This window comes from Silurus meridionalis, chromosome 8 (genome assembly GCF_014805685.1).
Source record: "Silurus meridionalis isolate SWU-2019-XX chromosome 8, ASM1480568v1, whole genome shotgun sequence".
Taxonomy (NCBI): Eukaryota; Metazoa; Chordata; class Actinopteri; order Siluriformes; family Siluridae; genus Silurus; species Silurus meridionalis.
In genome coordinates, this window is record NC_060891.1 from 10948292 (window position 1) to 10963609 (window position 15318).

At 38.2% G+C, this 15318-nt stretch overlaps 2 protein-coding genes across 2 annotated transcripts in view; one reads left to right on the plus strand and one right to left on the minus strand.

Moving 5' to 3' along the window:
* The window catches only part of evla (Enah/Vasp-like a), a 41966-nt gene extending 34458 nt beyond the window's left edge, over positions 1 to 7508 (plus strand). The window contains 9 exon segments of the mRNA XM_046855569.1: positions 414 to 631; positions 2948 to 3023; positions 3026 to 3065; positions 3495 to 3531; positions 3622 to 3658; positions 4525 to 4585; positions 6326 to 6386; positions 6491 to 6548; positions 6635 to 7508. Of these exon segments, the coding sequence (XP_046711525.1) occupies positions 414 to 631; positions 2948 to 3023; positions 3026 to 3065; positions 3495 to 3531; positions 3622 to 3658; positions 4525 to 4585; positions 6326 to 6386; positions 6491 to 6548; positions 6635 to 6672 (626 nt within the window). The 3' untranslated portion in view covers positions 6673 to 7508.
* Positions 7509 to 8221: 713 nt separating this feature from the next.
* On the minus strand, positions 8222 to 13776 carry degs2 (delta(4)-desaturase, sphingolipid 2). The gene is made up of 3 exons (XM_046855570.1): positions 13458 to 13776; positions 9741 to 10483; positions 8222 to 9329 (listed from the first exon to the last, which is right to left on the minus strand). Exons 1-3 carry the CDS (start codon positions 13537 to 13539, stop codon positions 9186 to 9188), a joined length of 969 nt encoding a protein of 322 aa, XP_046711526.1. The 5' UTR covers positions 13540 to 13776; the 3' UTR covers positions 8222 to 9185.
* Between the last annotated feature and the right edge of the window lie 1542 nt (positions 13777 to 15318).

The window sequence follows — 15318 nt, forward strand, 5'->3', positions numbered from 1 at the left end:
AATACATGAGAGTTGAAAACAACTGGAAAAAAATTATTAACCTAAATGAGCAACAATAAAATAATGGGTCTCTAGAGATTGGGTGTGTGTATTTGAGTTGAACTGTAGCAACACAAAAAAATGCAACTAATTGTTTTACGGTGATTATTTTATTAGGGATAAAGGACTAAATAACCTGTCCATTAAAAAAATAAAAAAAATAGACCAAGAACTGCACCATTGTACGTGCATCTCCTTTGCTATTTGCATTTTTTGGAATTACTTTCAGGTCAATACACTACATAGAATTAACTCCATTACATTTTCAGCATTGTTTCATTTGCACATTTTAAACTCAACCATAATAGCCAAATAATAAAATGATTTAAAGTCATGTGTAATGCCTCTGCACTCATCTCTCTTTTGCTCTTCAGCAGGTCCTCCCATCCCTCCAGGACATCCCTCCATGCTGTCCTCCACTCCCCCACTCCATCCCCCTGCTCCTGCTCCCATGGCAGGTCCTCCAGCACCTCCACCTCCACCTGGACCTCCTCCCCCAGCTGCTGTACTGCCCCCTAATCCCCCACCTCTCCCAGCTCCATCAGGCTTGGCTGCAGCTTTGGCTGGAGCCAAACTACGCAAAGTACAGCGGGTAAGTGGCCAGTACATTTTAGGCAGTTTACAGGTTTTGCTTGCCTTGTTAATCACACTCACCAGCCTGCTAAATGCAAATACACTACTCTTCACCCTATTCATGCAATTAATCAGACAGCCAATCATGTAGCGGCAGTGCAACACATACACTCATGTAGATACAGGTAAAAAGTTTCACTTAGTGTTCACGTCAGACATCTATATAGGGTAAATGGGTGATTTGAGCATTCACGTCTCCAGCATTTAGACATAATCTGTTGAGTGCCAGTTCTTTGGGTGGAAACATATTGACAATTATAGAAGTCACAAGAGATTGGCCAGCTAACACGAAGGGAACAGTAACTCAAATAACCACCCTTTACAAACAAAGCTGAGCAGAAAAGTGTCAGAATACACAACACATCGTACCTTCAATGCATGAGCTACAAGAGCAGAAGACTACATTGGCTCTTTTTTTTTGTCAGCCGAGAAAATGTGTCTACAGTTGGCACAAATTTACCATTCTGGATTATTCATGTGCATGTGTTGTGCGTGTTTTGCAGCAGCCACCTATTGGCTGATTGCTTAATTGCAAGAATGAAAATGAATAGTCCCCAATAAAGTGGTGGCTCAGTGGATATTGATTGTAAAATCGGATTGTCTTGCAAAATGGTGAAAAGAACAAAACAACTAATTTCTACAAATGAAATTCGTTTGATGTCTTTTTGACATTGAAAAATTTTTGGATTCATATGATCTAGTATTCAATACCTGTCCTCTGACACTGAACAGGGTTATGCTTTAAAATGTTTACAGTGATCATATGAGAGCATGTTGACAATAAATAACTGTCTCCTATTTATTATTTATTGATCTCTACGAATCCTTAGATTTTTTTCTATAGCTATGGCAACGAGTTAAAATATTCATTGCTTATTGTATTTCTATACTGGAAAAAATTGACTTTTATTTGCATCTACTTGGTAAATGACAGGAAACAAACAGAATACTTTCTGCTGCGTCCTCCTCTGTGAATTTTTATTTGGAAGCATGATGCTGCACAGACACAAGAAGTATGTCTATAGAAGCCTTAAAATGTATAGTTTTAAAATGAATTATTGAAATTTTCTCTGTGTGTGTAATATGCAAAGAAACTCAAGATATGTGATTTATTTATTTATTTCTGTTTCAGCACTAATCCAATCTATATAACTCATAACTGAAACATGTAAATTCATTTAATTCTCCGGTGGTGAACACATCACTTTGTGCCTTTGTTTTTCATCAGTAGCTGCTTATGGTCAGAACTTATATATATATATATATATATATATATATATATATATATATATATATATATATATATATATATATATAATTATAAAATAATAATAAATAATGCACATATTTGTGTGTAGGTATGATCGATTGAACTAAGGGCCGTGATTTTTTCGGGGGAAAAAAACAAAAAAACACAATGTGGGAGCACACAATTGTCTGGAATGTTTTGTATGCTAGAGCATTTAGCTTCCTTCACTTGATCTAAGAACCCAGACTCAACATAATAATGCACCTGTGCACTAAGCAAGTTTCATAAAGACATGGTGTGTTAAGGTTGTCATGGAGGAACTGTAGTGGTCTGCGCAGAGGCCTGACTGCAACTCCAGTAAACATTTTCATGGTGAACCTACTGACTGAACCACAGGCCTCCTTACGAGATATAAGTACCTGAACAAACAATCCAGTGGGAAGCTTTTCAGAAGACGAGAAGTTATTAAATAAGCAAAGAGGAGACTAAATCTGGAATAGGATATTCAACAAGCAGATTAGGTATCAAAAAAACCTTTCTCCATATAGTGCATCTAATACTGTTAATTGCTTATACTTACATTTTCGATCTAATAGATTGTGATCAGTCAGTCTCTCATTCTTTTAAAATATTTACATGTGCCTCTACAATCCCTATTTTAACTACTTGTGCATTTAATATATTCGTTGTCTAATTTGTACAAGTTAAAATATATATTTTGATGTTTTAACTTCACAGACTAGAAATAGGGAAATTTATAATCACTTAGAATTGTACAATTATTGTGTCAGTAACTTTGGCACAATACAATTTTTAGGAAAAAGAAAATTATTTAAAAAGTCTTTCTGAAAAAGTGACACTAGGTTTTATTTAACCAAGTATCTGCTATTGTTTGAATGGAAAGTTGTATTCATATTACGACACACAGATGTTATCTAATAGGCTTGTGACAGAGAGTAATGTGTTGAGCAATGTGATATTTATCTGGTCTGGGCATTGCCGGTGCCCTCTGTTTGAACCTGACAGCCTGAGGAGAGCTCTGCGGGGCCATCCAGTGCCAAGAATGATGCCAGTCGCTCTAGTGGAGGCAGCGGAGGAGGAGGAGAGGCCTCATGCAAGAAATGAATGCCCTCCTAGCACGAAGGTCAGTTTGTAACGGTACAGTAATCCCCCACTTTACAGCGGTTCGAATCTCGCGCCCCCCCCTGGTTTATTGCGGAATTGCATTTGCCACAGCTAATTTGTTTCGCTGATTTTCCTGGTCTCTCGCGGACAGCACTATAGACCAAAAAACTTATAGGGAATTGTTTTTATGGAGTTTTATGTTGAAATAATAAAGTGTATTAATAAAATGTAATTATTAATCATAAAATGAAGTAAAATGTTAATACAGTACAGTATACATAAAATTGTATTTTTGGGGTGGCGTCCGCTTAACGCGGTTTTTAGTTTATTCGTTCGTTTATAGGGATTACTGTATATTGTTTCATTTATTTATAGCTGATAATGTTAAAGCTGGTATATTAGCCACACTGATATGACCTTTAATTTCTTCTCCTCCCTTCACTTTCAGGAGGAAAGCTTCTGAAAAACCTGAAGACAGTCAAAATGTTTGTGCATTTAACAAGCTATTCACATTTTACAATTTTTCTTGTCATAATTCTATTTGTTTCCTTTTCAACAATGTGTGTTTCTTGCAGGAAGAGTCCAATGGCTCGCCCGCCTCACGTGGCTCAGGTTAGCAGAAATCTTCTGAAATATGAATCATAGGTCTTTAAGAGCTAGACTTCCAGTACCTGACTAAAAGGATGACAAACTTGTTTTATTAATTATATTATTACTTTAGACACAATCATAAAATGAATGTTATTTCATTCTATTCAAATCGGCACTTTCAACAATGTCCAAAAGCAGCTGTACACAAATAATTAGATTATGGATATACATTTTAGCATCAAAAATTAGCCCTGAAAGTCTTTCCCTGTTGAGCGAGCCAGTGGTGACAAAACTCCCTGAAATGGTATGAGGAAGAATCCTTGAGAGGCCCAGAGAACCAGATTGAAATGGGAACCCGTCCTAATCTGTGTGACACCAAACATGCATTCATTCTAGTTCCATCATTACTGAGGTTAGCAACTGTTCATTGATTGAGACTCGAGTATAAAACTGTTCATGGTGATTGTAGGCAGACTGTTATATTAATTACAGTCCAAAACCATTTTCCTTGAACCATCCTCAGCTCCAGTGAGTTCTCAATGATGTTAACATGTATTCTGTTCTAATATTTGGTAATTTGGCAAATATTAAGATTTATTCATTATGATTTGCATTAAAAAAATTAGAAAAAAACCCACTTCCTGACAGAATAAAACAGAGCTGCATTTTATTAAACTGGATTTGGGTATAGTTTGTAAAGAAAGCCCTGTTTAAAAAACATGCACGTCTAAAGAGCACCAAATCAAACTGTAATACACCATTTCTTAGAAAATGGACTCTTTCTAAATAGAAAGCCTCGTTATGGTCTTTGTGTCAGTTACTGTAGTGCAGGAGAAGAGGAAATCTGTGTCAATGCAGCACAGAACTAACAGTATTTTGCTTTCCAGATGCTCTGAAGAAGCCATGGGAGCGAGCAAACTCTTCAGACAAATCTTCAGCTGGATCAAGGTCAGTTCCACATAAACCTAATTTGATCAGTTTTGTTTGTACTTTTCCTTTATCAGTTATTACACCATGCCACAGATGCACACCACAATGTCCAAAGACTAACAGATGTCATGATGCGAGCCTCATGTTTATACGAGTCAGCGGGTATATGACATGGCAAGCCATGCTAAATGCCTTGGTAACTATTGTGCGTCTTATCAACTCGCAGCTTCCCGAAAATAAAACGTATTTAACAGGGTCCTGGAGCGACAACATGTAAACAGAATGAAACCTTATCTCTGTCTGTTAACAATAAAAGGTAATAATGAAAAAGCTGAGAGTTTGTGTTGAAGCTGTAGCACCGACAACCCGATACTTGAGCATGCATTAGGGACGGGTGTCCTCAATACTAAAGAATCACAATTTTCGAAATTGGTGTTATGCGGATGGATTCTCACACGTGAATGTGCAACATTTACTTAACGTGACCAGGAATTATTTCTTTTTTCACTCTCTCTCCGTTTATCATGCAATCTAGTTAGCGTTCTGTCACTTACTCATATATCTGGGGGCCGCTGCAACGCCTGCACTTTCTGAGAGAAAAAAAATTTCCACCTTCTCATTTAAAAAAAACCTATGAACTGTCAAACATTATGTGATGGCTTTCAGAAGTACTGGTATGGCTATCGTTATCAGCATCAACAATCCAGGCTATGAAAGTACAAATGGTCCCCGAGTTACGATGTTTCGATTTAGGATTTTTTGATGTTACGACGATGATAGCAATACAACAAAATTGTACATTTTAAGTTTCGCGCAGCAGGCAAACGTAGCGTATGCTCCGCCCTCCACTCACGAACCGGTGCTCATCCACGCACACTGCTGCCACATACATATATACTGTATACTGTATGTACTGTACATTTATACAGTTCAGTACTGTAAATTGGTCAGGTTTGCTAAAATATGTACTGTAATTTGCTAGATTACAAACAAATTACAGTACACTACCCCACACTAATCACCATTCTGTAGACCCCTGTATAGGCTAGCTCAGTGGTCCCCAACCCCTGAGCCGTGGACCTGTACCAGGCCGAATAGAAAGAAGTCATAACTTAAATTTTTTCCGTTTTATTTATTTTCTGATTCTGAACGATGTTTTATTTTGGAAAATTACCGGATTCTCTCCCCCACATCTGTCTATGACTCACTCTTGATGCATGTCATGATGCCTCGGTCACATGTCTTACCTCCATCCGCTACCTTCTTTAAGGGGCTGCTCCGGCCGCTAACACACAATACATTACCGTTAAATTGAAACCCCCAAGCTAGCAAAATGAACAAAAAACAACACCATGGATTCACGTTTATTATTTAAAAAATACCAGTTTTTATGCCGGTCGTATCATTTTATTTTGTTGTATTTATCCGCCACACCGTCAAGGCCGGTCCGTGAAAATATTCTGACATTTAAACTGGTCGGTGGTGCAAAAAAGGTTGGGGACCACTGGGCTAGGGCATGTCTCGAGTTTTGAAGTTACGATGGGGTCATCAGAACGCATCTCCGTGGTAAATTGGGGATTATCTGTACTTTGTATGAAATCATAAAGAATGAGTACCATCGCCCATTCCTAGCACGCAAAATGTTACAAATGTTGCGAAGTTGTCACTGGAAACCCAGCAAGGTTTGTAGGGAGTATGGAATAGGTCAACATTATATTGGAAACATTTTCTGACTGAAAATCTTCTGCCCTGGCACAGGTTGAGAGCTATTGGTGGCACCACTGACGGAGAATCGGGAGACTTCGACCGAATGAAACAGGTAACCCTAAAGAGAATAGTTCACGACCATTTCAATCAACTTTCCACAAGGCGCTGCTCACCTGCTTAACACTGACTTTCTTTTCCAATTCTGTTCAAAAACAGGAAATCTTGGAGGAGGTTGTGCGTGAACTGCATAAAGTCAAAGATGAGATCATAGATGGTGAGATTTCACTCATTTTGCATCATTTTGGACAACAAAACAGGCATTGTTTGTATATTTCTGTTCTTTTTTCCCCCCTTCTTTAGCCATTAGAAGAGAACTGACTAGGATGGGTGCTACATAGTGTTTAGAAGCATGATTACACCACCAGAAGGCTCTTGGGAAGTACGGAAAGGATTATGTGGCGTATTGGAGGAATGGTCTTGCAACATAGCTGCAACGACATGGAAAACGTACGTGTTGCAGGAATGTTGCATCAACAAGGAGCATTACAGAAAGGAACATGAGAAAGAAGTGAGAGAGAGCGAGTGCATGTGTGAGTGAATGGATGGATGAATGGATGGATGAATGAATGGACGGACCTTCACACTGAATTTTCTATTTCCTCCTGTATAAACATTAAAAGACTAAGCCCACTGTGCAGTTTGCTGCTCCCAGTCTTTCAAGTCTTAAGAGAAATTTGACTAGGTGGACCTTGATGAAGATATTTGTGTTTTATACTGTTTTATTGTTGCATTACTGTTATTGTAAAAGTAATTTTATTCTCAGTGATATCTGCCAGAGAAAATAGAAACGTCAGCATTTTATATTTTACCTTCACACTTTGGTTTTTTGAGAAGCACATTCAGCACCCTTCTGCGCCGGTTTGTCACCATCGTTCATTACAGTTTTAATCCTCTTCTTTTTGATTTAGAAAATACGGATGTTCACTGGATTTTTATTATTATTTTTAGCTTGAATTTGGTAGTGTGAAGTTATTGATGATGGTCTTATGAGATGTTTCTGTAGCTCTAGCCCTGTGAAACGGCAGTTTGTGGACTCTCCTCAATTTGGTTCGAAAGAAAATTGGTTCGTAATATTGGGTCCTAAATTATGAAATTAAGTGGCCTAGCCTTCTGGCTTAATCCTCTTAAACACGTGACAGTAAAATGGCCTTTGAATAAAACACTGAATCTATAACTTGTGAATTTGTCTTATTTTATATGCATGAGAAGGTACTCAAGATAAAATTCTTTTACCCCATTCTTCTAATACAATACACACTATTAAATGTAAAAATATAATTATTTAATACCATTTTTTTTTTATAATCACATAGAATAAATAGCGTCCCCCCCTTTACCAAATGTATAAAATTATTTAAGAAATTCAAGAATATCAAAGATAATTTGTATTATTATTATTATAACAATCCTTACACTGTCCATACTTCAGTGTTATGTTTAGATATATCTGCTCATAAAAATATGACGGGATGCAAATTCAATCAACAGTTTCCGTATTCAACTCGTGTTCGATGCTGACCGTGTGTACATTTGTGTGTATTAATTAAACTACTTTGCATTTAAAAAGATTTAAAAGCAACATCAGGATCATCAAGCAGAGCAAAAGGTTCAGTAAGTCAAATTAAAATATCATGACATGCTTCATCAAGCTCCAACTGACTAATCCCTTATTTACACATCACATAGGTACACACGAGGTTTACCCTCATATACTTTTACAGGAAACACACATTCAGAGAAGCTGCCAATACAATACAAGGCAATATAACCAGATTTTATTGAACGATTGAACCACAGACTGAATCATTCCCCAAGCTGACCTGCAGCGATCCAGTGAACACTGTTTGCAGCTAAATTTTTTTTTATTCATTTTAAGACCAATTCTAGTTCATTTAATTAATCTTTATTTATAAATAAATCTTACCAAACCTTGCACAGATGTTGATAAAGAAAAACTGAACACACTGAAAATCAGCAATGTGAAATCAAACACCAGAAAGAATAAAGGTGTGTCTGGCCTTGTTGTGAAATTCTATTACGATTATGATGTTTTTCTGTATGCTAAGACACACATGACTTAACCGTAGGACTCATTTCGATTCATATCTGAACATTCTTATTCACATTTAAGAACACTGCGAATATTACAGCCTGTTTACCGTAGCGTGTTATGGGTCATACTTGTGTAACTGCAAGTAAAGCATTCTCTAGGCTGTGTAAATGCTACACACTAAATACTACTTTGGTCAAACAGATGAAATGGATTCATATGTGCAGTAAGAAACTTCTCAATGCTTACTCTTATTGCAAAGAAGTAAGATTTCACCTTACTGCTTTAAAATGCAGTAAAAATTCATTTATATTTCTTTTAAAACAAAAACAAACACCACACTTTATATACTGCTGTGTCAACTACTCAAGCAAGGAATGCTCATTTTAATTTAACCATTGCATTGTAAAGTACACACGTCACTTACTGCTCGAGTCTTTGTTTTAAATTAATATATTTGCTATAAAATTTACAACGCGGCTTTACAAGGACAGCGTCATTATAATATATTCAGCATGTCCATGTGCCGTCTCATTGGTGAGAACACATTCGAGTGGCTTTTAAACACAGAAAAAAATCCTATTAGCATCCATTGTTTGTTGAAAACTCGAACTCAATGGATACTGACAGTCCAGGTCGTGTGTACTCTAAACCCGTTTCCCTGCTGTAATTATGTGACAAAAAAAAAAAAAAAAAAACAGTTTCAACCACGTGTTTCTACCGGTTCAGCAGGCCTGTCCAGCTCGTCCTCTTTTCCGTTTAAATAGCGGCTCTGTGAGAATAATACACTCGTGGTTCAACTTATTCCTGCTTGGCCAGTTTGTATTCTCTTTTGATTCTGGCGTAGGGGCCAATGCTGTCGTCAAACACAAAGTCCCAGAGCACCCGTATCCAGGAGGTGTGCTGCGGTAATGAATCATAATACTCTGCTGCAATTTTCTTCACCTGGTAATGAAAAGAGAAAAAAATTTCACCACTACAGTGACTTAGGAAATGCCACTGAAAGTCCTGCTTCAGTGGTGGTCATGTAAATTTGCAAGTGTGCTCTCAATCGCTCAAACCAGACATTTCTCAAACCAGACAAGTTTCTTACATACTCACTGGCCTTCTAATGTAGATAAACAAAACAAGTTCTAGGAAGTATAGCTGGAAAATATATTGGATTGGGGACGTTGGAATTCTTGAATGCTCAACAGAAATGATACCATGGGTACAGCACTACAACATACATGTTGAAATCAAGACCTGCAACAAGCTCCAAACCAAGTAAATATTTGCTGATCTATATGGCTAATGTGCTGTATACATAATGACATTTAAATCATTTTTTCGCAAACAAAAAAAATTGACACTCACCTCAGGTAACCTACTACCAGGGATGCTGGGAAAATCGTGATGCTCCATATGGTATCCCACATTAAAAGTGATTAAGTTCAGAGGGCCATAGTATGAGTAGGTCTCATGGCCCTTCTGGAACATGTAATGCTCAGCAATGAAGTGTCCGGAGATGGGATGCAGGCCCATGCACAATATGGAGCCAGAGATAAGGTACACGATTGGTTTGAGTCCCCAGATATAGTAGATCAGAATGTCTGCGGCAAACTGTACGACTGCGTTCAACATCTCCAGTTTGGTCACAGGTTTTGGGTTCACCACCAGAGGCCGTAGTGCGTAGAATAAAGGCTGGAGGAAAAGCCAGAGTATCTTTCTTGCAGGTGTACAAAAGAACCAGCCTTCCATGTCTGTTGGGATGTCAACGTCTAAGCCATCGCCTCCAAGGTAGCGGTGGTGGTCGATGTGGTATTTCTTGAAGGAGGCTGAATAAGGTAAACCGATTGGCAGATTGGCAAACATGGCAAACCACCGGTTCCAGCGTACCTGCTTGTTCCCGAATGCGATGTTGTGCGAGATGTCATGGATGGCCAGGGTCAAGGAGTGGTTTATACATCCACCAAAGGCATATGCCCAGAAAAACACCCACTTCCATGACAACTCATGGATAAGGTAACATGCAATTAATTGAGTGAGTACCATTCCAGACACAACCCACTTCAGCTGGGGGTCAGGACCCATTAACGTCTTGATCTGGGGATACTTTGCTAAAAGAGAGAGAGAGAGAGAGAGAGAGAGAGAGAGAGAGAGAGAGAGAGAGAGAGAAAGATAACAGGAAGTCAAAATTTGCTTAAATATTATTTTTATCCCCTGCAGGTAACCTGGAAACTGCAGCCTTATGCAACAATGTATGCAGGAAATCATGCAGTGGTTTATCCTCCCCCCCAAGGGGCAGGAAGGCTTTCTGATCTGGTGCCTTCTTTTTAATTAGCAGACTTGTTGCTCATGCGACTGCCTGTCACGTGCTCGAACACTTTACGAGCGCACTCAAATAAAAACTCTAGAAATCCAGGCAATACGCTTTCCTTAACATTTGCATTAACATCTACCATTTACATGCAGTGTCTATGCAAACTAAAGATGTCAGTTGGCTTTCTGTAACACATGTATGTTTACAGTTCAGCTAAGCCTGCTCTGATTTTCCTTTACCACTTACTCTTGGGGAAACCACAAAGAACCCCAAATGTTTGAAGAGAATTTTTGGAACAATACTATTGTAACTAGCAATAGCTTAAACATCAGTCAAACAAATAAAAACATCTGGCGACAATTGTCCGATTTGAATAAATTCCAAATTTCTTTAGAAAGCTTTATGTCACTATTAATCAAACCAGTCTTATTTGAATGAACTATTTTGTGTTAAAGTGGTTAATGGTTATATTGTAAAAACCCCTGTGAATAAAAGTGAACGTGTTTTTTTTCTTTAGACTACATTAAATGATATCTGGATCCTTTTGCTTTAAAAAAGTAAAAATGAAAAATCACTAAAGCATTATGTCAACAGTCCAATGACTGCAACATGTTGTACTTTAGGCAAAGAATTACTTTGCACATTAAAAGGTCTCAATTAATTCAGATCATTTTGTATTAAAAAATGGCTTCGAATAGTGAGTAGGGTTTTAGGATGGCAGACTCACCACTGTATTTTCCACAATCCAGAGTAAAATGTATTTCTGTCCATCATTAATTGCCTGTTTAATATCCAACTGATTACTCCAGTGGTTTGCATGCTTTCTGTATGCTTATATTATGTATATAATATAAGCATACATTTTACATCAATGTAAAATATTTCTTTTTTGGTCACTAGCGTATGTGTAGCAAGCTCTCCAAAAACAGGGTCGTTGGCCAAACTTATGCAAATGCGATGTGTTCGACTTCTCCCTGTTATTTCTAGCTAGGAAAATTACAAAACAGGATTTTTTATTTTCATTTACAATAAATTATTTAATAAACTAGCATAAAAAAACAGTTTCCATTGTTCCTCCTGATACATTTTATTGACCATGTGAATGATTAACACAACTATTTTGGTCACATGGTATGTCAGCACTTTCATCACAATATTTGTGTGACTTAAGCACGTCATGCATCTGCTTAGTAGAGAATTTCCCAAATTGCTCCATGAATTTTGATATGAAGTAAGCAATTCTTTGCAGAAAAACACTTCTACCAAAATAGCACATTGTGTAGCCTCTTACTGACCTTCAAGCATCATGAATAAGCTTAATGATCATGAGAGTCTTCAGCGTCAGGTGTAAAATAATGTGGTAGAAACATGACTTCCATGCCTTCCACACCCTGAGTGTCACTTAAAAACACATTGACTCATCGCTTCCCATTCAGCATTTGAAGGGATGACAAAATGCAGTGTTATAAATATTTGAACAGCCAAAAGGTGTCAGTTCACAACAGAGGTTTAAAGAAGCTCAGAAAGGGGACTACTACGAATAACATTCCTATTTCATCCTTCATGGTTCATTCTTGCTGAATCACTACAACGTAGCAATTTCATTATGAATGCAAAATTGAGTCAGCGCTGAGCTCATCTAGATTCCCTACACACTTCATTTTGAGCATATTTATATACCCAGAGACTGAATTGTTAATTGATTACATATGCCGATTCTGTGTTATAAAACCCAATACAGCCACATTTCACTAATTCTAAATGAAGTTCTGCTCTGGTGACCTTCACACATTAACACTAACAAGGTGTGTGTTTGGACCACCACATTATTCGATGTGTATGTTCTGTTTCCAAGCAAAGCCTAACAACCACCAGACACACCTGGGGGCTTTCAGCGATTGTTCCACTTGTCAAAGTTTGATTTGTCTGGTATCGGTTTACAGAAGATAAATCAGCCTGCTCGTTCACGCTGCATCTCCGAGACCGGACCAGAACTGTTACTGTTTAACGTTTTATGATATTTATTCAAGGGGGCACACGGTAACTAAAAAAGCAAATATGGATCTGTGCTTTGCATATTCAGGCCTATAGTAGTTTACTACAGTCCATTCAACCTCAAGATGTTGCTTGAAGGTATTTAATAATTCATTTATTATTTTAGATCCTCACATTAGAAATCTAAGAATTGAATAAACTTTTTTTTAATGAAATGACCCTAAATAATCCTGTAATGAGCTTAAAGTGAGTGGGGGGGGCATTGGGTTATTAATCATTGTACAATTCTGCAATAATTTCAGAAATGGTCAAGCAATAAACAGCAAACTGTACAGACCCTGATCTAATCTTCAGCTCAGAAGGAAATACTAGCATTAAGTTTGGAAGTCGTGGAACATGAGGGCTCGTGTTGTTTAGCCTCATATACACGGGGTTTCTATAGGATCCAGTGCCTATGCGGTAAAGTTTTGAGCACCAGTGTGAGCGGAAGTAACTGTGTGTCTCCAGTGGCTTTCTGGATGCGCCACATACATGGCAGGACGATCCATGAGAAACGATCTGGTTTCATTTCCAACTAAATAAAACAAACAAAATACGCGATAAAAATGAAAGGATTTTTTTAATGGAGCGCTGATCCAAACCCCAGCGACGAAAGGGGTTTAAACCCAAAACATCTGCCTTCGATATGACACCTTTTTTTTTACATTTAAGAAATATTACCAGAACACGATCGCTCATCTTCATCTTTTGTTTTTGTAAAAAAACATTATTCTTACCTAATATTTCCTTTCGTCTCCATGTGTGCGGCTGTTCGTCATAAACCCATTCAAAGTCCCCACGTCCACCTGCTTTCCCCATTTTCCTCCTCCTGCACTGGTGTAGTGAACTCAGGTGATTCCTGAAACAAGTGCGCTCGTTTGGGACACGCCCTCGCTGATAAGACTGGAAAGGTGTGCCAGAGAGTGACTACACAAGCTGTATAATGTTCATGGGTTTGTCAAAAAAAAAAAAAGAATGAAAGAAAGAAAGGCGAGGCTGCCTAAGGCGTCGAAACACTGACCTGCTGAAACACGGGAAATAGTTAAGGATAAGATTAGCTCGTCTTTCCCCTTTCCCTTAGTGCTTAATGACCATCTACAAGTCTTATGGTGGACTTTTTTTTTCGGGACTTTCAGACTTCTAAGAAAGCATTTTTGCATTACAACCGCTAGAGGGCGCCATATTGTAATCGCGTGAAGTCAAGTGTATAGGGATATTCGGACAGTGGTTTTACCTCTGCATCTTACTACACTGGATTTAAAATGAAGCAAGCAAGGTGTTCCTAGAAGTGTAGGATTTGGGCTTCTGAGTGTCTGATGCTTTCATTTAAAAACAATTCATTCTTTGCCTTATGGAAATATTTGAGGTCTATCCATATTGCAGCATTTGACTTTATAGATAGAATTAATTCTATTCTATCGCTAATCACAGCATTAATATAAACCAGCAAACCAGTTCCATTGAAAGCCATGCAAGCCCATGCATAACAATGCCTTCATGTTAGACAAATGAGCTGATATGCTTTGCCCCAGGAGCCCTTCATCTCCTTCTCCATACTCTTTTCTTTCCATCATTTTGGTTTATCTGTTTTCATCTGTCCAAATGTTCTTGTTTCAGGGTGTTTTTTGTTGTTGTTGGGTGTAACCAGTATTTAAAAAAATAAATAATACAAAAATAATAATATATACAGTACAGACCAAAAGTTTGGACACACCTTCTCATTCAAAGCGTTTTCTTTATTTTCATGACTATGAAAATTGTAGATTCACACTGAAGGCATCAAAACTATGAATTAACACATGTGGAATTATATATGGAATTATATACATAACAAAAAAGTGTAAAACAACTGAAAAATGTCCTATTCTAGGTTCTTCAAAGTAGCCACCTTTTGCTTTGATTACTGCTTTGCACACTCTTGGCATTCTCTTATTGAGCTTCAAGAGGTAGTCACCTGAAATGGTCTTCCAACAAGTCTTGAAGGGGTTCCCCGAGAGATGCTTGGCACTTGTTGGCCCTTTTGCCTTCACTCTGCGGTCCAGCTCACCCCTAAACCATCTCGATTGGGTTCAGGTCCGGTGACTGTGGAGGCCAGGTCATCTGGCGCAGCACCCCATCACTCTCCTTCTTGGTCAAATAGCCCTTGATGCCTTCAGTGTGACTACAATTTTCATAGTCATGAAAATAAAGAAACCTCTTTGAATGAGAAGGTGTGTCCAAACTTTTTGTCTGTACTGTATTTGCCTATTTAGAATTAAATCCTCTTTTTATTCTTCTTTCGGCTTCTCCCATTAGGGGTCGCTACAGCGGATCATCCATCTCCACACCCCCTGTCCTCTACATCTGTCTCTTTTAACACAACTACCTGCATGTCTTTCCTCACCACATCCATAAACCTTCCTCTTTTCCACCTTCCTGGTGGCTCCATCCTCATCCTCCATCCTCCTACAGATATACCCCATGTCCCTCCTCTGCACATGTCCAAACCATCTCAATCTCACCTCCCTCACTTTGTCTCCAAAACGTTCTACATGCGCTGTCCCTCTAATAAACTCATTTTTAATCCTGTCCATCGTCGTCACCCCCAACGGAAATCTC